The 26,195-nt window shown below is 42.5% G+C and overlaps 1 protein-coding gene across 14 annotated transcripts in view; it reads left to right on the forward strand.

Moving 5' to 3' along the window:
- Window positions 1–6,810: 6,810 nt before the first annotated feature.
- The window catches only part of cacna1ab (calcium voltage-gated channel subunit alpha1 Ab), a 106,318-nt gene continuing 86,933 nt past the window's right edge, over window positions 6,811–26,195 (forward strand). For 10 of the 14 annotated variants that reach the window (XM_088302221.1, XM_088302228.1, XM_088302233.1 and 7 more), the window contains exons 1-4: window positions 6,812–7,255; window positions 7,997–8,292; window positions 20,632–20,738; window positions 20,825–20,964. In XM_088302221.1, the coding sequence (XP_088158347.1) occupies window positions 7,221–7,255; window positions 7,997–8,292; window positions 20,632–20,738; window positions 20,825–20,964 (578 nt within the window). In that variant the 5' untranslated portion in view covers window positions 6,812–7,220. Of the gene's footprint in view, window positions 7,256–7,996; window positions 8,293–20,631; window positions 20,739–20,824; window positions 20,965–26,195 lie in introns of all 14 variants that reach the window. The other 4 variants (XM_088302234.1, XM_088302232.1, XM_088302235.1 and 1 more) reach the window with 2 other exon arrangements.

The following is a 26,195-nucleotide window of genomic DNA, read 5'->3' on the forward strand; positions in this document are numbered from 1 at the left end:
ACAAACCGCAGCTTTGACGATCTCAAAATCGGGTTGTCTGAGATTGCGATTTCGGTCCCAAAACTATACATCGTTCAGTCCTAATTCAGGGTGTCCAATCAACCAACCACGCATGTTTTTGGAATGTGGGACGAAACCGGAGTACCCCGGGCGAAACCCACGCAGGCGGGGGGGGGGCATGCAAACGCCATACAGGAAGGCAGGAGCCGGATTGAAACCCTGCACCACTGAGCGGTGAGGCAGAAGTGCTAACCAGTAGATCACCGTGCCGCCAACTTGTCTTCACTTTTTCAATAAATTCTTTGAAACATTTCAACAAACTAAAAAATAATTTGCATTATAATGTATTATTTGAATGTGTTTAAGTAATAAATGTGCACTTTAAAATTTTTTTTAACATAGTGCATTTAAATGACTTTCAATTTTTTACATTATGAAATAACTTCGGAATAAATTGAAACAAAAAAGCATAGTAAATCACTTGCATTTTCAGGAATTATTTAAATTTGTTTGATGAATTGTAAATTTCATTAAATGTAATATTTCATCACGACACTTGTAATTAATTAAGTGTACATTGTTGGGATGGCATGGCTCAGTGGTAGAGTGGTCGTCTCCCAACTTGGAGGTGGAGCCTTCGATTCTTTTGACCATATTGAAGTGTCCTTGAGCAAGATACTGAACCCCGAGTTGCTCCTGATTTCACGTCATCAGTCGGTAAATGACGTAACAGTGTGAAGCGCTTTGAGTCCCGAATGTTGAAAAGCGCGATGCCAGTGTCAGTCCATTTTTGCCCATTCCCTTTGGAATATTTATTGGTTTATGAAGTAACATTGTGGTCACGTGGCATTCATGCGTGCGCATGCGTATGCGTGTTTCTAGCCTGTCGGGTGAAGTCAGAGAGTGAGGATTGAGAGAGGAAGGTTTCGGCATGGCGGGAGTGGTCTCAAGCAAGTGGGGAACCAGGGCTTCCAGCGGGGCGGGGCGGGGCGGGGGGGTGTCATGCACGCACGCGCACAAACGCAAGCGCACAAAATGTGGTCATCATCCGTAAGTCATGCGTCACGAACGTGGTGCAAGCTCCATTCGGTGGGCTCTCATTTTGCGCACCCCCCCTCGCCCTTCCTCCTCCTTCCTCCTTTTTCCCGGCAGTGTGCCGCGCTTCCGGCAGCGGCGATGGGAGTGGGCTTTTATCACACGCCTGCAGCCTTTTTACGGGAATCACATGACGCAGCCGTTATGCTCGCCACGTAATCACGACTCGCGGAAAACACGGATGATGGCTTGAGCACGTTGAGATGATGTCTTCTTTTTTTGTAATGCTTTGGATATTGCTGGAAGATTTCCCGCCTTACCCCTGGTCCGATTTCTAATTAATTTACGCACGCGCACACGCACACGCACACACACACACACACGCGCACACACACGCACCAACACCCCCCCCACACACATATATATATATATATATATATATATAATATATATATATATATATATATATATATATATACATATACATATATATACATATACATATACATATACATATACATATACAGTGAACCCGCGGTTAATGGGGAACGAGACCACCCGCGAAAACTGAGAATCCGCGAAGTAGCGGCGCACCTTCTAAAATGCTTAAAAAAAAAAAAAAAAAATATATATATATATATATATATATATATATATATATATATATATATATATATATATATACGGGTAGAGAGAGTGAAATTCATGTTATAACAAAAAAAAAATTATTATTAAAACTTATTATTTTTTTATTCACCAGCCATTATTTTTGTATTTATTTAATTACTTCGACTTTTACCTGCTGGTACGCCGTCTGGTGTGCCCTGTGAACTGAAAGGTGGCATTCTTCATTTATTTATTTATTCATTTATTCATTCATAACTGACAGCCTCACGCTCCGCTCATGCCCGGGCGGAAGGTGTTCCTCTTCGGCTTAACTACCACGCACGCCGTCCGGTCTCCTCCGGAGCTCTCGCACGGTCCCAAACGGAGCGAAATGTCGCCCCGCTAGTGCCCGGGCGGAAGGTGCTCCTCTTCGGCTTAACTGTGACGCGAGCATGCCCTCCTCCTCCGGAGCTTCCATTCGGTTAAACTTAGGGGCTGCTTGACACCGCCCGTGCCCGGGCGAGAGGTGCTCCTCTTCGGCTTAATTGCCACGCACGCCGGCCGGCCTCCTCCGGAGCTCTGGTATGGTCCGAACCGCGCAAAACGTCGCCCCAAATCGTGCCCGGGGGAACGTGCTCTTCTTCGTCCACTCTCCTCTTCGCCCACGCTCTTCTTCGGCGCACGCCGGCCGTCTAACCGCTCCAGCGCCCCGTCGTGCCGCTCGGCGAAACTACAATGCCCCCGAATATTTTTTAGACCCGCAAAGCACTGAACCCGCGAAAGGTGAACCGCGAAGTAGCGAGGGTTCAATGTATATATTCCATATCCGTCAATGGCAGTGAATGAGTTAAAAATTGTACTCTAGTTAATCACAGCATAAGAATTAATTAATTGTAATTAATTGCAATTAAAACTCTCTCCAAAATATCCCATATTTTATACGTACATATATCCAAATAAAGTCCGTACTGATGCGGTGCAAGACAGCTTGGCGCCTAGCATTCAAGCAGCGGTGAAATAAATTACTCATGGGACGCCGGGCCTCAGTGCGATGTATTTTATTTATTTTTTGATAAGCAGGATGGCGCTGGTTAAGTGTGACCTGCTTTGTGTTTTGATGATCTCAAAATCGTTGTTTCAGATCGCAATTTCAGTCCCAAAATGATAAGTTGTTTAGCCCTGCTGTGATGTCATATTCCTGCATCTCTGTAAATTCCGACTTCATTGAGTTTTGAATTGTTTTTCCATAAATGCTTTTATAACAGAGAGAGAAATCAATGCTAATCAGTGATTAAGGACTTTGTTAATTGATTTGGTCCATCAATCCGAGCTGACAGGAAGTGACAGCGTTTGTCCGGATGGAGAAGGTGTGTGAAAAAGTGGCATTCAGGCAAGTTTGGGTGAGTTTTTTATTCTTTTGTAGAGGACGTACAGTTATTTTAAGGGAGTTTTTGGATGATTACTTGTTGTTTTTTTTTTGTTTTGGTCTTTAACTCCGCTGAGAATTCTGCCAGTTTGGCCTCACATCTGACTGCTGTTTGAAGCTTCCTAAAGAGCTGCTTGCCAGCAAGCTGTCGCCTCGCCACGCTAAAGTGCTGTTCTCTTTCGAATACTTTGCTTTATTCCTGAAGAAAAAAATCCCCCCCCCCTCCCGCGCCCCCTCCAAAAAATGCGGTGGAGGACAGTGTTTTCAGCACATTTTCAAAACGCACTGACAGCTTTCCAAGGCCTCCCGGAGCTGTCCAGCGTGCTGAAAGCTTTCAAGCAGGCTCTCGCCATCTGTCCAACGCTAAGAAGTGTTAGCGCTTAGCGTTAGCTTGGCAAGTGAGCTCTCGTTCTTCTCAGGTGGTCTTGGACGCCCTGTCCCACAGGATGCAATTTAGAACTGAAACAAAAATAAGTCAAGTAAAACTTCCTGGGAAGAAGGAGTTTTCCTGCTCATGTTAAATGAAGCACAAACGCAAAAACGCCGCTGACTCACCTTGCAGTCAGTCTTCCGATGTAGAGTTTGCGTGTTCTTCCCATGCATGCGTGGGATTTCTCTGGGTACTCCGGTTTCCTCCCACATTCCAAAAACATGCATGGCAGGTTGATTGGACACTCTAAATTGCCCCTCGGTATGGGTGTGAGGGCGGATGAGTGTTTGTCTGTGTCTATGGGCTGTCAAACAATTCAAATTTTTAATTGAGTTAATCACAGTTTAAAAATTAATTCATCATAACCAATTGGCATTCAAACTCTCTCCAAAATATGCCCTATTTTATACATGCATATTTATAAAACAAACGCATGCATTTAGTGGAGATGGTAATTTAACCTCGAATAGCTGCGGTGGAACTGGAATTCCTTCTCGCCATGAGTGTAAATCACTACCTACGTGTTTATTGTTCCATCTGTATACTGTATTTATTTGAATTCCCCACCCAGATGGCCAACCTGGTTTTCTTTCATGTTTACGTTTACACATGCATGTGTTCGCTAGGGCTGAACGATTTTAGGAGAAAGTTGTATTGCAATTTTTATGACAAATATTGCAATTTCGATTTTAAACGCGTGTTTCTTCACAATGTACAGTGACACGTACAAATTAGTGCTGTCAAGTGATTATTTTTTTAAACTAATTAATCACAAAAAAATCCACGATTAATTGTGATTAATCACATTTTTCAACTACTATTTTTTTGCGACACTTGGAACAGATATTTACTTGAATAATATCTTGGAATTGATGCAAAATCACCAAATGTGAAGTATATTTAGAATCAGAATCGGAATCATTCAAAGACTGTTATAATAGCTTTCTTTGATTCTTGAATACAATCTAAATGGAGACATCTTTATAGGCATTTTTCGTTGAAACATTTCTCTAAACTCCCCACTAGCGCCGCACTCCAGCAGTGTTGGTTTGTAAGGCCCAGTGGTGACTTGAACACGATGTTTTGTTCTGAGACTTGCTAAAGATGTACAGCTAATATGGCGCAATATTTGCTAAGTATGCAAATTATTTATGAAGTAAATCAAACTGAGTTAATTGAGTTAAAATATTTAACTGAGTTAAAAAATGTTGGATTAATCACCTAAGTTAACGCTTTAATTTTGACAGCCCTAGTACAAATATGACAGAACATGCTATTACGTTCTTAAAAAGAATAAAAGCTATTATTGTAAAAATGAAAGGACAGGAAAGATGCTTTGTGAGAGAGGCAGCCCTTCTTTGAACAACTTCTATATTGTAAAAAACGGTTCAAGTAAAGCAAGACCTACTGTACTTCTTGCCGTCAAGTATAATTTTTGATTTGTGTAATTCTGTATATGAAAATGATTTTTTAAACCCAAAATGTCCTTTGTACATAAATGCAAATGTAGGTCTCAATAAAAAACATAGTTCTTTAGCAAAGCTAAATTGGTTAAAAATATAATTTTGAGATCTATTATTGTGCAGATCTCAAAACTCAGTCCTTTGTGCTGCAAATAACATTGATGAGATTCTAAACATTGGACATCGAGCTCTTCGTCATGCAGATGTCAGCCGTCTCTGTGTTTTGGTCTTAGAGCGCCTGATAATTTTATTTATCAATTTCTCATTTTGTGTCTTCATGAGTATAGATTGTAATACAACATTTCTGTTCATAGCTGGTGGCTCTCCGCCCCAACGCGATTCTAGTCAAACGTCTGTCAAAAGTCAAGCGTACATCAAAGCACTTTCTCGACTCTGCATTTCACTTTAGTGATTAGCACGCTTAGCGTCTTGTCGTTTGCCTCTTTGGTGAAAACACAACTTGTGTCCATGCTACAGCGGCGCAAGCTATCTTTCCGATTAGCATTCAAGTAGCCATAAATACTTGTGGGAATACGGGCGGCAGCTTGACGTAGCCGCGATGCTTTTTTTTTAAAACTAGTTCGGCGCTGATTCGTGATCGTGGGGGATCGGAGCCCTTTAACTCATTCGCTACCATTGACGGATATAGACGTACTTTCATTTTACCTGGGCTGGCAGTGAATGAGTTAAAAACAAAACAAACAACAACAAAAAAACCCCCCACAGCTTTAACGATCTCAAAATCGCATTATCTGAATCACAGAGACACCGTCTGCCGTAGTGCTCACCGCACTTCTGAGTGGGATTATGGGATGGATGGGCGGGTCATTCTGCGTATGCGTGAAATGAAAAATCGATAATTACAAAAATTAATTAATCAGTGGCAGGCTGAGCGTTTCACACAAAGGCCTTCAGTGAAGTCCTACTTAGTCCGACTTGAATAAATCCCCCTCATAACACCATCATTTATGACACCACGGCTGGACAAATAATATATAGTAACACACTTATGCACGACTGAGTGTTGGACCTCCTCGGCTCACGAGAGCGCGCTCCTTCCGAAAGGTCCACCTTTGAAAATGTCCTTGCAAATAAATCTGCAATCAAATCTACACTTTTCCCTCCTTCAGCAAGAATATATTTTACGGTCGCTGGGTGTCTGGTGTCGATTTGTTGTTTCCGCATGGCACTGCCCTCTAACAAGTGATTATCAAATCACAGGACACGTTTGCACTTTCAACGTAAGGCCAACTTGATTGGCTATCGCAACTGTCTCTCAACTCTGTCACTCACACAGCACAGACGCCCGCACTGTTGATGCTGAAGGCGTACTATAAAATAAGTGAGGCAACACAAGGTAGCTGAATTCTAATTGGATAAAAACTCTCACCTAAAAAGGTAACACTGGGATTGATATAATATGACACGAATGTGAAGAATTATCGGCCGATTAATCCGTTATCACAATCTTATTCTGCCAAATATCAGCAATCGCCAGACATTGGCCTAAAAAATCTAAATCCGTCAGGCCCTAGTTTTAATTTAAAATGTGTGCAATATGTAATTTTACCACAGAAAAACATGTTTTTACCTCATTTTCTACACTTTCAAACAGGCATTGAAAATAAAATTGCACTATGAATCATGTGTCTGCCACTGCGACTTTTGTAACGCGTATATTTCTTTCTTCGCCAGTTTTCATTCAGCTGCACCTCAATGGCCTCCAATATCAAGCATTTTTGCAACTTTTTCACGCGAAAAACAAAGTAAATCCCATTTTTTTGGCTTGCAGGAAAGACCAGCTGCTCTTCTTGCATGTCAGGAGAGGGGCGGAGGCGATAGGGGCGCTCAGGGGAGGTGGCGCGCGTGCATGGGTGCGTGTGCGTGCGTCCGTGCGTGTGCGCTGCCAGGTTTGTCCGCCGTTCTGCGCGGCGCTCTCTCTGCTTCCGTCAGATCAGATGCTGAGTGCGCGCACCACCAACTCGACAACCCCCGTGAGCGCACCAGCGCCAGCAGCAGCAGGAGAAGAAGAAGAAGAAACAGATTGAAAAGAGGGATTGAGAGGAGAAAAAAGAGAGAGAGAGGTTGTGGTCTTAGAAGCGATGCCGCTGGGCGGGGGCCGCCTTCTCCGCGCACCTTTTGGCGGCAGATGTTGATGAAGACGAGGGCTTCAACGCTCCTTTTCCCTAATGAGGACGATGTCCTCCTCCGCTTGGTCTCCAGCCAGGATTTTGCTTCCTCCCTGCGTTTTGGATTATAGATGATTCTGGAGAAGGACCTTCTTTTTTCGAAGAGGTGAGGAGATTTAAGCACCCGAGCAATCACGCCCAAAAGCAACGACCGACGCCTTGGTGGTGGGGAGGAGGAGGAGGACGAGGAGGAGGAGGAGGAAGAAGAAGAGGAGGAGGAAAGAGAGAGTGAGGGGGGGGGATGCCGCACCGTCCATCATCAAACATCAACAAATGTCAACGGGATTTTGGGGAAGCCCCCCAGCTGGCGCGGCGCGCATAACCCGAGTGGCGCGGCAACATTGCGGATATTTGCCAGGCATGGCGTCAATGAATTATTAAAATTCTCTTCATCTTTTTTTATCAATTTTTTTTTCTTCTGCACAGAGAAGCGAGAGAACGAAAGAAAAGAGGGGTGGTGGCGAATGGGGGTACACTGGACCAACGAGGGGGAAGCCAACTGCGGATGCTGTCAGGATGCGGTAGGCTGCTAAGAGGAGGAGGAGGAGAAGGAGAAGGAGGAGGAGGAGGAGGAGGGGGGAGCAACGACGCAGTCACCAGCGCGAGTGGAGATGATCTTCATCTATGCAGCCAGCAAAGCGGAGTTTTGTCATAGTTTTTTTTTTTTTTTTTTTTTTTTTGAGTAGGTGCCGTTAAGATTACATAAACCCCCTCCCCCGCCCACCTACATGGAGGTGTCTCCCCGTCACTGAAGGAGAGCATCTCGACCAAAAGGAGGAGGAGGCTGGTGGCATGTGGAGGCGTCCCTCCGAGCTCCCTTCTAACCTCTGGCGCTCGGTGTGTGCAGAATGGCGCGCTTCGGGGACGAGCTCCCCAACAGGTATGGAGGAGGACAAGGGGGCCAAGGAGGGGGCGGCGGCCAAGGCGGAGGAGGAGGAGGCGCCGGCCGAGGGGGCAGCCGCCAAGGGGGGCCCCCCGGGGCTCAGCGGATGTACAAGCAGTCCATGGCTCAGAGGGCCCGAACCATGGCCCTGTACAACCCCATCCCCGTGCGGCAGAGCTGCCTTACCGTCAACCGTTCACTCTTCCTCTTCAGCGAGGACAACCTGGTGAGGAAGTACGCCAAAAAGATCACCGAGTGGCCATATCCTTGCAAACTGTCGCGCGTGCGGTGTTGGAATATGTTGGTGATGGTTGCAATGATGCCTGCGTCTTGTTCAGGTGGCGCTCCAATTTTTGCTGGCCGCGTTGTGGAAGTTGCTCAAAGTCAAAGTTGTAACTAAATAACAGAGGTGGGAAAGTTTTAAGGCATTTTAAGAGCCTCGAAAAATTCATGTGACAATAAAGAAAGAGTAGACTTTTTTTTTTACAGCAGAAACAAAGGTTTGTTTGTAGCTTTTTGCGTTCTTCAGTGCATTGCATGGTTTCACCAAAAACACTAGTTTCTCACAGAACGGCAGAGAAAATGAGCTTTTTATGAAAGGAAATGTATCAAAGTTTATATTTTGTGCGTTCGTGACATCTCAAATTATGAAATTTAAATATTTCCAGCTATGAAACATGTATGCTGACATGTTGCACTAATTTTTAACTTGCCATTCACCTTCACTCCATCAACTGTATCATCTTCTCCTCTCTCAATAACATTTTTTTTTTTAAACTAACTTTGGTGACATATTCTACTCGCGTGTGTGTGTGAGACGCAGGCAGGATATTTTTTCAATCCCGGGGCTAAATTTAGGCTTGACCAAATGCATAAAGGGGCTGAGAAAATAATTTATGAATATAAGCAAGTTTGGGGAAGCGTTTTGGAAAATTGCTCCATTCATGGTTTGAGCTGCCTGAACTTGTCCCATTTCCAACATGTTGGCATTTCGCCCCCTCTTAATCGGCGTGACAAGCCGAGATCCGACCCCTAATCGCTATTTTCATCTGAAAAACTCTACAGTTCTCAAATCCAAAGTGATGCAACGCTGCCATCTCCCGGAAGCTTAGTCTATACAGTAGTTTCCAACCCTAACCGGTTGGTGTTTTACAATTTTACGTTTTTACGTGGAGTTGGATATTGTGAAGCAATAACCACTCTGTCATAATGACAAAAAACGATTCTGATTGCATTTGTTCAACAAAACCTAATGAGTCTGCTAATAGAATCATTATGTTAAAAACCAATATGCATTTTTATAACGCAGATTTAGATATTTGGTAAAAATAAAAATCAGATAACTGACGAATTGGCCGATTATTAAACGAAAAATACACAATGAATGAAACTTCTATTTTAGTGCCGTAACGCTTACAACAGTAATGATATGAAATAGCGATAGAACATTTGTCTGTTTTATTATTTGTAATTTGTCGCAGATGGTATGGTGGTACACTCGCCTGAGTAATGTGCGGGTAGCGTGGGATCGGTTCCCACTCAGTGATGGTGTCTGTACGTGTCTTGCCACTGCGTAGCGACCAGTTCAGGGTGTAGTCCACCTTTCGCCTGAAGTCAGTTGGGATAGGCTCCCGTGACCCTGAACAGGATAAGCAGTGTTGATGATGATGATGACAGAATTCCTAATTCAACCTTTAGTATTAAATAATGCAACAGAAAGGAAAATGTGGCAATTTTTGGCAATTTTAAAAGAGATAACATCGGCTAGTTGATGAATCATTGGGGCCTAATCATAAGTGTGCTTATTAGATAACATTTGTGGAAAATGTTCACATTTTGCGGTTTGCATGTACCATGTTTTCTTGTAATTAATTCATATTTATTTATATTTTTATGTATATTTATTTATATAAATTCAAACACTTTAACATCAACTTAATTTTATCAATATGATAAACCTGAATGGAACCGTTCAACTTTTTGGGAAATGGAGAAGTCGCAAAGGCCAAAACCTTCTAGTGATTTTAACTTCCATTTTGATGAAATAAGGAGTAGAAAGTATAACTATCAGGTTCATATTTAGGGACGAAACGTAAAAAGTAAGGGAAATAATTACTGACGTTAAAGATGCATTAACAATCTCCTTGGCGGAAGAGGTGGCAAAGTAGCCCCATACTGATTCAACTTTGGTACTCAGGTAAATGCAAAAGAGTGCGGATACTGAGGTGTCCTTAAATACAAAAGTCAAAATCAAGTTTTACTGCCAACAATACACATATTGATGAAGTGGTAAAATGATCAAAACTCTCATGAAGTAGAGCTCACGCCAGGCTTATAATAGTTTTGCATTTAACATTAAGTTTGTTTTTATTCTGTTTCCATGTTCAACTTTAAATGTATTTTTAATTAGTTTTTGAGTGTTAGTTTAGTTTTTAATAGCTTTATTTTTTAATTTTCTATATATATATATATATATATATATATAAAGTCATCTTCCTCTCAAGAAAATTCAACACCGCCCCCACAAATAGACACTAGGTAAAACTTTATGTGTAAGGAAACTGTCGCTTTCATTTACTCAAAACCTGGAGGCATTTGTTCACACGCTGCACACTGAGGAATTGACTCATGCTAACCAAAACAGCAGCCCCTCGAAACAATGCTGTCCTTGAGTTGAATTAGAGTGTGGCGACTTAGCACGCCTCGGCAATGAATTCCCTGCAAAGTATTTCCTCAAATAGTAGTATTAGTAGTTGTTGCTGGTTTGGAAAATTAAACACCTCCCTAAAAATCCAGACTATGGCTAACCAAAAGAGCAGCAAAAGTGCAGTGAGCTGTGTAGACATACCGCATGTTGTGAACAAGTTTCCTATGTAGTATTTCCTTAAATGTGTCTTATTTACACACTGTGCCCAGTTGCTTGGAGTGTCATCCACTTAAAATCTTCCTCAAATATCCACCAACACTAACAAAAAGAGCAGCGCCTCACAAAGGTTCACTTAAGTACGCGGATTTAAGTTGCACGTTGTTAATGACTTCCCAGCACAGTGTCAACTGCTTTTCACATGTTAGCATGTTAGCATTGTGTGTGCATGAGCAATGATGCAACTTCTCAAACCTATTTAGCTTGAAGCTGCGAGTGAATTGTGCGTGTGTACATGTGTGTGTGTGTGTGTGCACGCGTGTGTTGGGTTTGTTCATTGCCAGCGGCAGAGCTTGAGTGCTGATGTCAGCACTGTGCAGGCTTAAGGCTGAGAGGGAGGAAATGAGTCCGCGTGTGTGCACGCTCTCTAATTACTTGCGACCATATAAGGAAGGCCGGCGTGTGAGTCCTGCAAGACGACGGCGTACAAAAAGAGAAAGACTTAATTGTGAGGCCAGGACAGGTCGGAACATTCTGTCGTCTCGGAAAAGTACGAAATATAATTAATTATATGTGAAAGTGGATTTGTGACTTGTGGAAGTGAGGATGTTATACAAATCTGAGATTTTACTGTCTGCTAGTGTGTGGGTGCAAAATGGCTGCCATATCCAGGCACTTCAGATCACAGATCCCTCTGGTGCATTGCAACAACATATGATTGTTGATCCTTAAGAATTAAAGAAGAAATTAGCATTTAAGATTAAATGCTAAGGTAAATGCTAACTACACGATTATGCTAAGATAGACGATATTGTGCTCGTGTGTATGTGTGTGCGTTTGAGTGTGTGGGTGTATATATGTTTGGGGATAATATTGTAACACCTGTTCAGCAGAATCACTTACATCCGGAGGCTGTCTCTCGTTCTCTCTCTCTCTCCCACACACACACACACACATGCACCTAGCATGTTGGCCGACATAAAAGGTGACATTTGGTGTGTTTACGGTCCAATGTGCAATGTGTTGCTCCAGCACATGTCCGTTTTTTGTGTGTGTGTGTGTGTGTGTTACATCATCGGTTGGGTCACTTTATAAGGCACACCTTGTTCATGTCAACAGTGTACAATCCTGTCACGATGATTCTCGTTGCCAATCAGTCGGCTCTGTTGCTATGGCAACAACAATCTCACCCTTCTAGTGTTTGTGCGTGTGCGTGCGTGTGTGTGTGTGCGTGTGCGCGTGCACGTGTGTTTGTTTATTGCGCACATGTAATGTGTTTATTCAGATGTTATATGTTGCTCACTATCTTGAGGCAATAAGCACCCCCTTTCATCCTCTCAGTGGGCTTATTCCTCTCTTCGGGTTTGCCCCATTTGTCTGAAAAAGCAGACTTGACTCGATGCTGTTCACCTCCAGTGCTGGAGGTGACAGCAGCGGTTGTTTCTTACCTCTTGAAATGCTTTTTTGTTGCCTTTTTTGGTTTGTTCTTTTCTAAATGAATGCGCCTTATGTGCACTTGGAGAAATAAACGGCCAATAGCCAATGAGTGGCGCTAGCTTCCGCTGTCCCTTCTCGCCAGGAAAATGGCAGTAATCAGGAGAGATGGCGGCGGCCGGTAGTGAAGGAAGGAAGGAGGGAGGGAGGAAGTGTAACGTGGCGCCAAAAAGCCTCAATCTGCTCTCGTCCTCAGGCAACCTTTTCATTCCTCTTCTCTTATGCAATCAGCCAGCGAGTTACGACTACCATTTCCCGCTGCGGCCGTCAGACCAAAGGGGGTCGGGACTAGCTGGTCGTCCCACACATTTGAAAACATGCGCACCTTTTCATGTAGGATCCTTGAACATTTGACCTTTTATCTTATTTTGTCATGTAAAAGAGACTTCAGAAATTTCCAGCATTGGGGTCATTTAGTGGGCTGCACATTCTGCTGCTCATTCTTCTGCTCGCGCTTTGATCCATATCCATAACTTAGAGGGTTATAACACCACAACATCAATGCTAGTTTCATTAGCGTGTCAATTCCATTTTTCATTGTGTGTTAGCAGAATTTCACAAGGCAATGTCATGTTTTGATACAAAATGAGTAATTTGCTTAGTTTTATTTTTAGTTGTACAGTAAACTTCGACTGGGAGCGGTATTTAACTGCTTGAAACATTGACCCGCAGACCAAAACAAAATGGCATATTACTGTAACTTTCAATTTGTGTCCTCCGAACATATAATTAGATGGAATCAAGCCTTCCTGTTTTGTAACATATTATTTCTTACATATCAACATTTACTATGATTTTACAATGTTTTTATACACAGAACGTCCATCATTATTTTAATAACTCTAACTTAAAAGCATTTCTATTCACTCTCTAAACCACACCCCTAAAAGGCACACATCTGACACATGAATAACCAGTTTACCTCTTAACGTTCACGTTTTTATGTTTTAATAAGTTTATATATAATGTAATGCTGTTGAGTATTGAAATCAAATTTTATTATTGTGTTTTTTTTTCATTCATTTCAATGAGGAATATTGATTTGATAGACTACAGTAAATTGAATTCCAAGTCCTCATCAATGTAACGCTTTGTATCATTGTTCATAGAATTTGATTATACTTACCATATGTTGTGTTGGAACAAAAGTCAATAGTTCTAATGTTGACGTTTTACGCAAAGAATCCCTCGGGAGGCTCCACCCGTTCGTCCAACTGCATCGTCAGCGGGCCGCCACTCAGCCTAACATGTCACTTGGCCCAGACGGCGGATTGGCCCTGTCACTCGCTAGGAAAAAAAAAGAGTGGGGAGGTGGGGGGGGCGAGGTCAGCAAGGCTGTCAATCACAACGGCGTCCCGGCGGGCAAAGACGCTGAGGAGGATGAAATGAAGATGAGGGGAGGAAGGAGGAGATGGATAAGTGACACTTTAATTAGGTAAAGGCTCGCCCGGGCTTTCAGGAGCGACTTTTATGGCGCGATGGGGTCGGAGCATCAATACGCTGACACGCTTTGACTTAAACACCGAGCAGCTGCCTGCTGCACTGGCTTACAGGCGATTTTTATTATTCACTCCAATCTTTGCTGGTTGAGCCATACTACATTGTCGCATGTTGGTTTTTTTCAACCATATTTTTCCATCGTTGATGTCATTAAAGGGGAAGTCAACCCCCAAAAAAGATTTGCAATGATATTTTCCGTGTCTTTACTCGTAAAAACATGGCATTCTGATTAATATTGCGTTTGTGGAATATGAGTTTAGCAGCAAAATCCACACCGTTTTTCGCCATCTCAGGGGGCAGCCATTTTGTCATTTTCTGTCGACTGAAAGTGACATCAACGTTCCTCAAGTAACGACCAATCATGGCTCAAATGTTTTCTGAAGATGAGCCATGATCGGTCTTTACCTGAGCCCTGACCAACTGTGATGTCATTTTCAGTCAACAGCAAGTTGCAAAATAACCTCGGCTTGGCTAAAAAAAACGGGTGAATTTTACTGCTTAACTCATATTCCACAAATGTGATATTAATTTCAACGCCGGGTTTCGACTAATGGCTGAGCACAGAACATATTCCTAAGAATTTTTTTTTTTAGCTTGACTTCCTCTTAATGGCATGTAGATCAGTGGTGCCCAAGTTCGGTCCCTGAGAGCCGCTATCTAGCTTGTTTTATACATCTCCCTCCACCAACTGACCTGAGTCAAATGATCAGGATCATTATCAAGCTTTTGCAAATCTTGCTGATGAGCTGATCATTTGAAGCCACATGTAAAACAGGCTGGATAAGGTCTCTCAAGGACCAGACTTGGGCACAACTGGAGTAGGTTAAGATGGTGTGTGGCGTTTAACATTGCTGTAGAAAAAGGGAAGCTCTTTAATGCAGACTCTTTCAATTTCAATGACCCATCGATGCTTAATCTTGAACAGGAATGAGAAAGTCCAGAGTCTGTGGGCTTTCCACTGAGTCTGCTGACTGAGCCAGGGAACCGATACAAGCAAATAATTCCCACACGTCAATGAACCAATACATCCAAATGACCAGAGTCTGTGGTGTTTCTTGCGAGTCCTCTCCCGTCGATCAGTGAACCGATACGACAGAATCACCAGAGTCAGAGGTCTTTCAACCAAAGTAAAAAACTGATACAACCCAATCATGGTGAATGCGCTCTTTTGAGTCATTGAACATTAATGAGACTTATTCTAAAATGTGTCGCTTTCTTTCGAGTGAGTCCCTTAAACCAAGTCCTTTAAACTGATACAACCGAATCTGATGAGTCTGCCATGTTTCTTGAAAGTCAGTCTATACAACCGGATCTGTGGTGGTTCCAGTGAGTCTTCTCGCCGAGGCAGGGAACAGATATACCTGAATCATTTTAGTTTGTGCTTTTTCCACTATTCAAGGAATCACAATACAAATTTACCGGCTTATACAATACTAAATTGATACAACCAAATGAACACAGTCTGCAGTGTTTCCCATGCGGTTGTTTACTCCAGTCATTGAACCAATACAACTGAATGAGCCGAGTCACAAAGTCAAGTTAGTCAATCGATACAACCAAATAATGTATTGATTCCCTTGATTCTGCTAACTTAAGTCAGTGCACCAATACAAGTGAACCATCCAAGTTTCTGGTGTTTCTCATCAGCTCATCAACTTGAGAACTGATACACGCAAATTATATTAGGTTACAGTTTTTCCATGATTCCACTGACTGAGTCTGTTACCCGATACAAGTGAATAATTTTAGTTTACAGTGAATCCAATGATTCTGCACACTCGAGTCCCTGAACTGATACAGCCAAAGATCCACATTGTTTCCGGTGAGTGAGATAACTCGAGCCTATGAACAAGTGTATCTGCAGTGTTTCCCCATGAGCGCACTAATTGAGTCTGTGAACCGATTCTACCAAATCAGCCACGTCTGTGTTTATTCTCATGAGTTCACTAACCGGCCAGAAGACTCATATGATCTGACTTGGACTTGTGATTCCTGATTCATTATGAAGATTGGGCTCATTAAGAGAATTCAGGAAGTAATCAAATAGTGCTGTATTGGCCAAGATAAAGCACTAATACGTGAGGATGTCTTGTTCCAGAGAACTTGTTTTGACTTAGTGGAGTTAAACATCAAATAAAGTAAATTTTCCGGGCAGTTTTTATTATTATCTCAGTTCAACGGTGACAAACGATGTCAACCCGAGTCACAACATCAATAACAGCCTGGTCAGAGGTCAACGTTTTGAGGCGTCAAGGCCAAGGCGGCCAAGTCACTGAGGCTTTGCAGCTTGAGCCAAATTCTCAGCCCCGGGATTGTTATTTTTGGATCACGAGGGGATCAAGTAACTGTTACCTTGGCAATTGTACTATTATTCCCACTGCGGGTTTCCTCATGTATTCTATTGCATTGTGCTGGCTCACTATATGGCAAGTCCAAGTCTGAGTCTCTGCCACACCTGGCTGTTGGTTCTGCCTAACTACTGGTTCATCATTTGAAAAGTCCGAGCCTTGGCAACACTTGTCAGTGGATTCACCATTTGTGGAATCCAAGTTTCTCCCATCCATGCCAGTCAATTTTGTTAAACTTTTGGCGCACTCTTTGGCAATAGTATATCTACTGTATTAAGTGTTTGCTCACTTTTGGGCATGTCCAAGACCTTATTGCACCATATTTGTGGGCTCACTATTTGGCAAGTTCAAGCCATAATGACACCAGGCTATTGACTCTGTTAAACATGCACTCACTATTTGACAAGTTCAACGCCACTGCAACACTAGTCTCTCTAAGCGTTTAATCCTTGGCTTGCAGTTTGGCAAGTTCAAGCCAGTGCTGCAACCAGCACCACCACCAGCAGCTGCAACGCTCTTCAATTCATTCTGTATACATGGGCTGACATTTGGACAAATTCAAGGCCACTGTAACACAAGTCAATCGACCCCCCCAAAAAAAAAACATGGGTTCATTATTTGGCAAGTTAAATCCATTGTAACACAGTTCAATTTATTCGGGTCCGCATTGACTTACTTTTTGGCAAGTTGAAGCAACTTCTACAAAGTTGTCAATCTGTAAGTCGTTGTTAACTCACACTTTGTCGGGTCCAATCATCTACAGCTTCAATCAATCAAGTCTGATGAACATTGCCTCACTATTTAGCAAGTTGCAGCAAAACGAATCAATCGATTCTGTTAAAGTTCTCAATATTTTCCAGGTCTACTAGCCGTTGGCTCACAATTTGGCGAGTCACACCCCAGTTTCACCTATACTAAGTGCTACCTTTTTAGCATGCTAGCATTAACATTATGTGTGGAAGAGACTTTTAAACATTTAGGTGGCTTGAAACTGCTGGTGTACGTGTGCGGGGTTGTGGGGGGTGGTCTGCATAGATTCAAACTATGTTTGGAGAAGGTGGGAAAAAAGGTAATTACAGTCTTTAATCCTCTGGACACACACACGCACACATGCGACGCATACACAAGCACACACACCATTTAATTAACAATTTGGCACAGAGGAGCCGCACATTTGGCTTAATTATTTGAAACTCACCTGGGAAGCTGGGAGATGACATCCGAATCTGAAACCCCCCCTGAAGGCGGAACCGGTGGGGATGGGGTTTTTTCCCACGTTTTTCCCGCTCGTGGCTGATCCCGTGTAATGCGGATTTAACGTGAGCGTACGGAATGACGGAGCTGATGTTGGCGACACAGCTCAGCGTAAAATGGATTAAAATGAAAAGAGGAAGGATGGCAGAGCTTAGAGCGTTAAAGGCGTTAACATCACACTAAGAGCTTTAATGATTTAAGCTTGTTGGAATATTGCATTTTTTTACATTTGCGCGGAAAATAGGAAAGTTCTATGTGCAAGCCGTCAGGCCAACCATTGGGGAAGTAAATTTACGGCCATTTCGTTGACTTAAGGATTTGTAAACTATAAATATTGGTATATAAATACTGGTCACAATGTTTTTTTTTGCAGTTTTTTTTTTCTCGTTAGCTCTCCTGGGATTATTATAATTTTTTTTTTTTTTTTTTTGGGGGGGGGGGCTAAATTCAGCGCCTGAAACCAATTCCACACGCCATGTCTGAAAAGACCATTTTGGCCACAATCAAAATGTTTAAAAATTCTGCCCTTGAAGGCCAGCTTCACTTGGCAACATCGTCTACCAAGAGTAGTCTTAAGATCTCATGTCCAAAAAGACACAAAAAGTCAGCCATTTTGGTTTGAATTGGCCAGGATCATTCTGGCGAAAATTGACTTTTGAAAATTCTGTCCCAGAAGCCAGTTTCACTCTGTAATATGCCATCCTCTAGGACTGTCTATTATGAGTAGGTTCGCAAAAAAGTCTCAAGAAACCGTGTCCAAAAAGAAACAGGAAGTCAGCTAGTTTGGTTCCAATGCCTTGTTTTAAATATAATAATAATAAGTGTGTAGGGTTTACATAATAAAGGTATGGATGTTGGCTACATTAATTAAAATCACGTTTTACCAAATATTGCACAAAATAAAATGATATTCACGTTGGTGACAGTGGATTTTAATGCGTGCAGCTCATGTCCAATGCTGTTTTTTTTTTTTATAAATCCAGCGGACAGTGTAGATAAATAATTTTTTAAAAATTCTTACATCCCACCTCTGAAATAGTTTATTTTCAGTTTAGGTATACACGTTATAGGTCATATTAATGGAGGAAAAGGTTTTGAGATGATAAATTTTAGCCTCATAGTACAAAAAAACTTTTGAATAGGGACGTACAGACCTCTTCACTGCAGAAATTTTCCATAATACATGAACAAATAACAATTGCTTTAGGGATTGCTTTTATCGTGTTCAATGAATTTGGAGTCAAACAATTTCAAAGTGGCCAATGCATCCATCCAAATTTGTGAATGCGGCCCTTAGAGGAAAAAGTTAGGACACCCCTGAATTAGGCCTAACGTCTGCTGATTGTACAGTGTGTGTGAGCCAGAGACAGTTTGTTTCTAAATCAGATCTGCGTGATTCACTGGCTTGATGAGTCACCGCAGCAGCTTTGTATGCATGCACATGGATTGCGTGTGTGTGCGCGTGCGTGTGCGCTTTGTGACTAATGTAGAAGGTGCTGATGTCACGCTTGTCCTAGCTGCCCAAGTCCTCATTTCCTGAATGTTCATCATGAATACACACAAATACGAGCACGGATTTAAAGTCCTGTTGTGAATATGACCAATGCAAGCACATTTTGTGTGTGTGTGTGTGTGTTTGATTTTTGTGTGTGTTCAGTTAGCGACGTGGGCCGACGTTTGGTCTCAAGATTTGTGGCTAAGGTGAACCCTGTGTGCGTGTGTGTGTCTGATGTCTTCGTCGGCCATCACTTCTGCCGACAGCTTTACGGCTGTTGAGCTAGCAGGAGGCTGTTAGCGCGTCGCTTAACATGAGAAGCCTGCAATTGTGCGTGCTGTGCGTGAGAGTGTGTCCATGTGCAAAAAAAACAAACAAAAAAATCTTGACATCCACAAACATGTATTGGGAAGAAGTGCGGCCAAGAGAAAAAAAAATACAAAATAAGGAATCTGTGCTTCATATAAAGTTTAAGGCTTGCTGACAAAGCCTTTCTGTTCGTGACGACTTGCCACTGGTACGGCATAGGATCAATATTATTTAAAATGACTACAAAATGTTGTGAGTCAAAAAGGTATGAGCACATGAACGAAGAAAGTAGTGCAGGGAGGGGCACCACGCACGCATGCACACAGAAACACACGCAGAGGGTGTGTTACCTCCTGCTTTCAGCTGCTTGTTAGGCCAGTAGAGTGTCTCGTGAATAATAGATGCTAAAGCAGGCTAGCATGTAGCACATGCACACACACACACACACACACACCAAGCAAGGATTAAAAATCAAGACGCACCGCATGGAAGACTACCACAAGCTTCTGATCTGGTTTACTCTGTGTGCTTGGTGGTATCACACACATACACACACACACAAGCACATGCGCAACCCTGCACGCTCGCACACCTGTCTTATCCTCTCACATCAAACATGTACTTGGGCCATCCTCAGGCAGTCGGGTCAGTGTCAACTCTGCGTCTGCTATACAAACGTTCACAAACGCACACATGCATACACACGCGCACTAAGCTAACAGGATAATGACTGACCAATTAGGCGCGGGCTTGGTCTGTCTGGATGTATCCAGTCATGGTAGCCCCTCCGGGGGCCATTACTCAGGCATGGACTCACACATAACAAAACAATTGGATGCCGACTCATTGTGGCTGTGGTTGTGAGAAAAAGGTTTTGGCAAAATTCTACAACTGAAGTCAGATTCACTGAGCAACATGAAATTTGGTCGACATATAATGCATTGATGGATGGATGAATGTTAATCATGAGTATACCCCCAAAAAAGTCAGACGTTTTGGTTTCAAGCAGTCAATTTGGTGAGAATTCTACGTTAACATGAATCATTGTGTTTGTTCAATAGCGCCGCCAGTTTTTGAAAATTGAGCTCCCAAAGCCAATTTCACTTGGTAACGTAAAATTTGGTTGGAATGTCTATCATGAGACACTCACAGAAAGATTTCAAGAAGCCATGCCTGAAAATGCACAAAAACGCTCGTAAATGTGCCGTTTTACAATTCGGAAATCATTTTGGCCTGAGAGCTTCAAGTCTTAGTTTTATTACTTTCCTTTATGGTTGTGTATGAAATGCTAAGCACGGCTGCACAAGTGTTGTTTTTCGCCTTGACCGAAGCGCCACTCCTTTTGAATGGATGATCCTCACCACAATCATCGCAAACTGCATCGTGCTGGCACTGGAGCAGCACCTGCCCGATGACGACAAGACGCCTCTGTCCGAGCGACTGGTAATGTGCAAATATGCCTCAATGTCAACATGTCATTCCATTTTTCCTCACTCACTGTTTCTGCTCCCGACTTCCTCCCCCCGCAGGAGGACACGGAACCTTACTTTATTGCCATCTTCTGCTTCGAGTCGGGAATCAAGATCCTGGCGCTGGGCTTTGCGCTGCACAAGGGCTCGTACCTGCGCAACGGCTGGAACGTCATGGACTTTGTGGTTGTGCTCACCGGGTGAGTTTGCTCAATCCTTGCCTTACTTTAGCATTTTTGCTTGGCCTACATGAGAGATTTCAAAAGGGATTGTGTTCATTTGTGACATTGTAGGTTTTTAAATCAAAAGAAACAATTTTCTTTGCAGTGATGTTCTATGTTCTCCCATCAGTCTAAAAACGGTAGTCGTTTTTGGACGATAAGTACAAAAAAACTAGACCAAGTTCGGTAGAGCTCGGACTGGGACCCAAATTCCCCGTTTACTAGTTTTGATGTCAGTCAACGTGTTCCGGTTACGTGAAGAAAACTTTCAAATTCAATTAAAAGAAAACACTAAAAAAAAAAATAAAAAAAAAAACACACAGAAAAACCCATTATTCTAAATAAATTACATCCAGGCGAGTGTTTCCCAAGATGTTCACTATTTGACTCCACAATACTTAAATTGTTATTTTTTTTACAGAGAGAATTTATCACCGGCTGCTTTAGGCGGTGGGTAACAGCTGATTATTGAGTTAATTAATTAATATATAATAAATGATAGATAAATAAATTAAAAACTTTTTATTTTGTTTGATTTTGTAAGGTCCGACAGCATTTGAATGCACCTCATATCTCTTGCGCATTGCGAGACGTCAACGTTTACACTCCCGTTAGCGGCTTGCCGCCTTAATCCTGAGACGAGTGCCGTATTATCATTATTAATTTGCGGTTCCTTAGCATCCTAAATTAGTGAATGAATATGATTTCGGGATGCTGTTGTGTTAAAACCGCTTATCCTGTACAGCTGACAATTACAATTTGGTTCATCATTCAAACTGATGGACTGGACAAATGACGGACGAATACTCTGGTCACTGATCAGCAAAATGTATTAAAATGCCCATCCCTGTATAAAGTTAGCCAAAATGTCGCGAGGGTAAGTCAAGGTCGCCGTCACACCAGCACGTGGGCCGACTTCAAAATAAACCCCTACTGAGGCTATTGTATTGCCGTCAATTTATTATTTGTTGAGCTTTTATTTTGAAGTATTGAAGTATTGTTAAGCTTTCCAGCTTCCTTGACATGTCTAAATGATGGCGCAGACGCCAAACTGTTACCGGAGGCAGAAAAAAAATCCTCTAGCATTTTTTGGTTTTCATCTGAGGTACTCGAATTACTGAAGGACTCGTATGAGTATCACAAAGTGCAAAAGAGAAATAGAACAAGGGAGTGCTCATGTGGAGTCCCGATATGCCGTAAAAAATCTCAGTATGCTAGAGGCTAAAATTGAGGAACCGCCTGTAGTCTGTACCGCTGTGCACTAGCCCACTTAAAGCACTTCCTAAATCCTTCTGAAATATATGTGGAACAATTCATCGAAGAGTTAAAATACATGACAAACTAAAGAACCAACTCAAACGTTGGAATTATTAAGGGTATATTATGGGTAAAGGGTGCAATTATATTTAATGATTATGTGATGTCTTGTAAGTATAATCTTATCCTTACAAGTTATATTCCTTGTATTATTTTTTTGCTCTTTAAATGACAAATTTTGTTGCCATCTTGACTCTGCACATGCGTGTGCGCGTGCATTTGCATAGGCAGCACGTGGTGTGTGTGTGTGTGCGTGAGAGTGTGTTTTTGTCACGTGATCTAAATATGGTGGCCCAGGAGAGAAGGGGGAGGATGGTGGTGGATGGTAGACGGTAACAAGATATAGTGTTTGTCACACGCACACACGCACAGGACACACACAATCACGCACACACACAGCAGCAGTCCTGCTTTGACATGGCATGACACGCACCTCTAATGAGGACCCCGCGTACGTGCACACACACATGCACACGCCCCCTCAGTGCCGTGATCTGAGCGCCGCTGCAGGGAGCATCCGCCGGGCCAAAGTGAAATGTCATCTCGGCAAAGGGACATGGGGGTGGTTACGGCCTTGTCGTTATGGCAACGGCTCAGAAAAGCACCCGTTCAGCCATGTATAACAATAAATAAAAATCTGTGCTGAAATGCTTACATGAAAGCATCGTTTCTATTTGCTTGCAAGTTAATTAGGTTGTAGTGAAGTGGTTCATTACGCTGTTTTTTATGTTTGCATTATAATAGTCAAACAATTCGTCCCATTTGTTTGCCCATGTTATGTTACGTCACTTTGTGCTAGCTTGCTATTTACGTTAGCATGCTAACGGACACTATGGAGTGGCCTGTTGATGTTCAAGTGGTTTGTTTGTGTTGAATAGTTTAACAACTGAATGTGTTTTACGAAATGATCTTCATGTAATGAGTTCATGTTAGTGTGCATGCTTGAAGCATGGTGTTGATGCTTTATGATGATCGGTTTGAAGTGCTTTGTTGCCCATTTTGTGACATCTGTACACAATGAAACACCCTTTTGTGGGGTAAGCTTCAATTACTGGTATTCACAAATTGTCATGTATGTTGAACAGGGACTGCTTATAGTGAAGCCATGAAGTGTTTCACATTTCTGCCTTTTATGCTTGGACTCATACATGCTAATAATTAACTACTTTGCGATAGCTTAAACACAAAGTGTCTCTAAGCATGCAATTTTTTAAATCTGTATTTTAACAGCTAGGCAATTATAAAGTGGCAACTAATTAGTCAGGTAAGTATACAATATATTTATATACTTCCGTATTTTTTCGGGGCTAGTTGGTGCTAAAAATGCAAAACAATTAGCCATTGTTGAGGGTTATTTTAGGATTAATTTGCTCACGTTTGTGATTTTTATGCAAGGACTCGTTTACTAATTAACTATTCTATAGCGCAAACACTACAAATGTCTGCATGATACTTACTGATGATATGATACTTTGACAGTTTTTTTTTCAATGTGCTGGTCTCTGCTAAACATGCTAATCATTAAGCTAAATATTAAGCATTTTGTTGACATCAATGATTGTCAGTATGGGAGACACACGAGAGCCAATTTTGGGACTGTAAGTCATCAAACTCTGCCGTCATGTTGTGGACATAAGCAAATGATGAAAATTTATCTACTGAATTTAAAAAATTACTGTCACCAATCTGTCAAGGATGTGTTTTGTATGAATTGGACAAAGTCTTTAGAACATGTTCTTCTTTGAAGTAGTAATAGAAATGGCCAAATCAAAACCGTATATCAGCTTCAAATCAAAATATCTACTCATGTGGGACCTGCTTCATAAATTTTCTTAAAACTACTGTTTCCAGCTTAAATGGCATTGGCCATTGCTTCTCAAGAATTCAAATTTCATATTGCCAAGTAGCGCTGGGCGATACGGTTAAAAAGTAAATCACAGTATAAGTAATAGATATCAGTCGATATTAGGTATGTTGACGATTTGCTCAAGCCCCGATTTAATTTGATTTAAAATCTTTAGTGCGTAATTTTGATTGGAGTCCCAAAATGCATAAAATGGTAGAAAAAACGTACATAAGTCACACTGGAATAATAGTTCCATTTTTTGCGGGTAATTTACTTTATAAAATACTAAATTTGAAACAGGCATTTCATCTTGGAAGGCAAATTATAACATTAACAAAAGAATAAAGAGCAGACTTGAATAGATGTAACACTGTAGCTGCACCGAAGATGTCCATGTGCAATTTGTTTCTCCACCAATCCATACGCCGAAATGAGCCAATCAGCAACCCGAGCAGCTGATGCCATGTGTACATGTTTTTATCATGATAAATTTGGGGCCTCCGCTCGCAACCGATTGCCCGGTTGCAAGTGGGCAAAAAACTATTATGCCGGTCGCCGACTGGCACGGTGACGACTGATGTCAGGACTTCGCAATTGAATGCTATTCTGGGGCACGGTGGGTTGTTCAACCTTACTGACGCCTTATCCAGGCGCAAGTCTTTGGTCGACACAAACTTAATCCAATAAAGCTCGCCCGCTGGACCGGATGACCAACACAATACCAGTGGCCTAGATCAGATGAAATGTGACGCCACCAACATGACTGACATTGCCACGGACGGTTCATGCACAATGCCACTCAAATTCACCATCGCTGACTGACCCCGATCCTCGGTGCAGATTTCCTAACCCACTACTGTCTACTAGTTGACGTCACCAACCGCCCACTACTTATAGGAACTGGCCAGCCGAGATGGCCCATTTTTCACTAACAAGCTCAGTTTGTATATTATTTGATCTTGAAACTGAAACTAGTAAGCATTTTCTTTTTTTATCCATTCATTTTGGAGTAATCATTTTGAAAAACGCCTACTTATAATGAAGAATATGGCCAGGCCGCCCTCCGCTCTCTCCGTGGTTCTGTGAGTCTCGAAAGGGACCGATTACGAACCCGCCATTGGAAATCATCATACTTTCTTTGCTTACAACGTCCAAAAACGGTGATCAATTGGCACCAAAATTCATGTGGACGTCCCTACCAATGACCACTTCAACATTAACCTCTGTGTAGCTGATTCCTATGAGACTGAGCAAATGTGGAAGTGAGCAGATGCACCCGCGGAGCTACATAGATGTCTGCTGGGCGGACACTCACACACCCCTTCTTTGCTGATCAGGGTGAGGACGCACGGCTTAAATGCACCAGTCGGGATATTTACGGAAACTGAAGTGGGAACGAGTAGACGTGCACATTTATTTGGACGAGGATTGGCCCCAGTTTGTTTACCTACAACACGCGGTACAATTGGGAACGTAACTGATGAAGAAATGCGTTCCAATGCGGCCACACTCAGCTGTGGAGTCGGCCTCCTTGCTGGAACTTTTTCTTCGCTGAACATTGACGCTCCCGAATCGGACCCAACTAAAAGCAAATGCCGCTCAGCAATGCGCACCGTTCCATAAGCCAGCCCCGGTGTTCGATGACGTTTTTATTTGAAATTGACACCCTTTCACTCTCAAGCCAAAGCTGACGGCTGCAAGCGGTGGCGGACAAAGCATGCAAGTACTTGGGAGGCAACCCCGCGACATGAAGACGCAAGCTGGATAATAAGGTGCTAATTTTGTTGTGCTAACGCCTTTTGTTTTTACGGCCTGAAGCTAAATGTTGCTATTAGCCGTGCCGTTATTCTACTGTTAGGAGGGTAATGGGCATGGGGAGAAAGATCCATGATGGGTCCTGGAGGCCGTGTAGAGATTGTCTCCATCTAAATCTCCAAACTGTGCTTGACCACGACCCCTTACCCAACAGGGCCAACCTCACGTCTATGTTGGACAGTGTCAGAGTGTTCTCTAAAGTGGACCTGTTGTAGGAGTACTTCCAGGTGTC

This window comes from Idiotropiscis lumnitzeri, chromosome 8 (assembly GCF_059441095.1).
Source record: "Idiotropiscis lumnitzeri isolate Australia: NSW breed Sydney's pygmy pipehorse chromosome 8, RoL_Ilum_1.0, whole genome shotgun sequence".
Classification (NCBI taxonomy): domain Eukaryota; kingdom Metazoa; phylum Chordata; class Actinopteri; order Syngnathiformes; family Syngnathidae; genus Idiotropiscis; species Idiotropiscis lumnitzeri.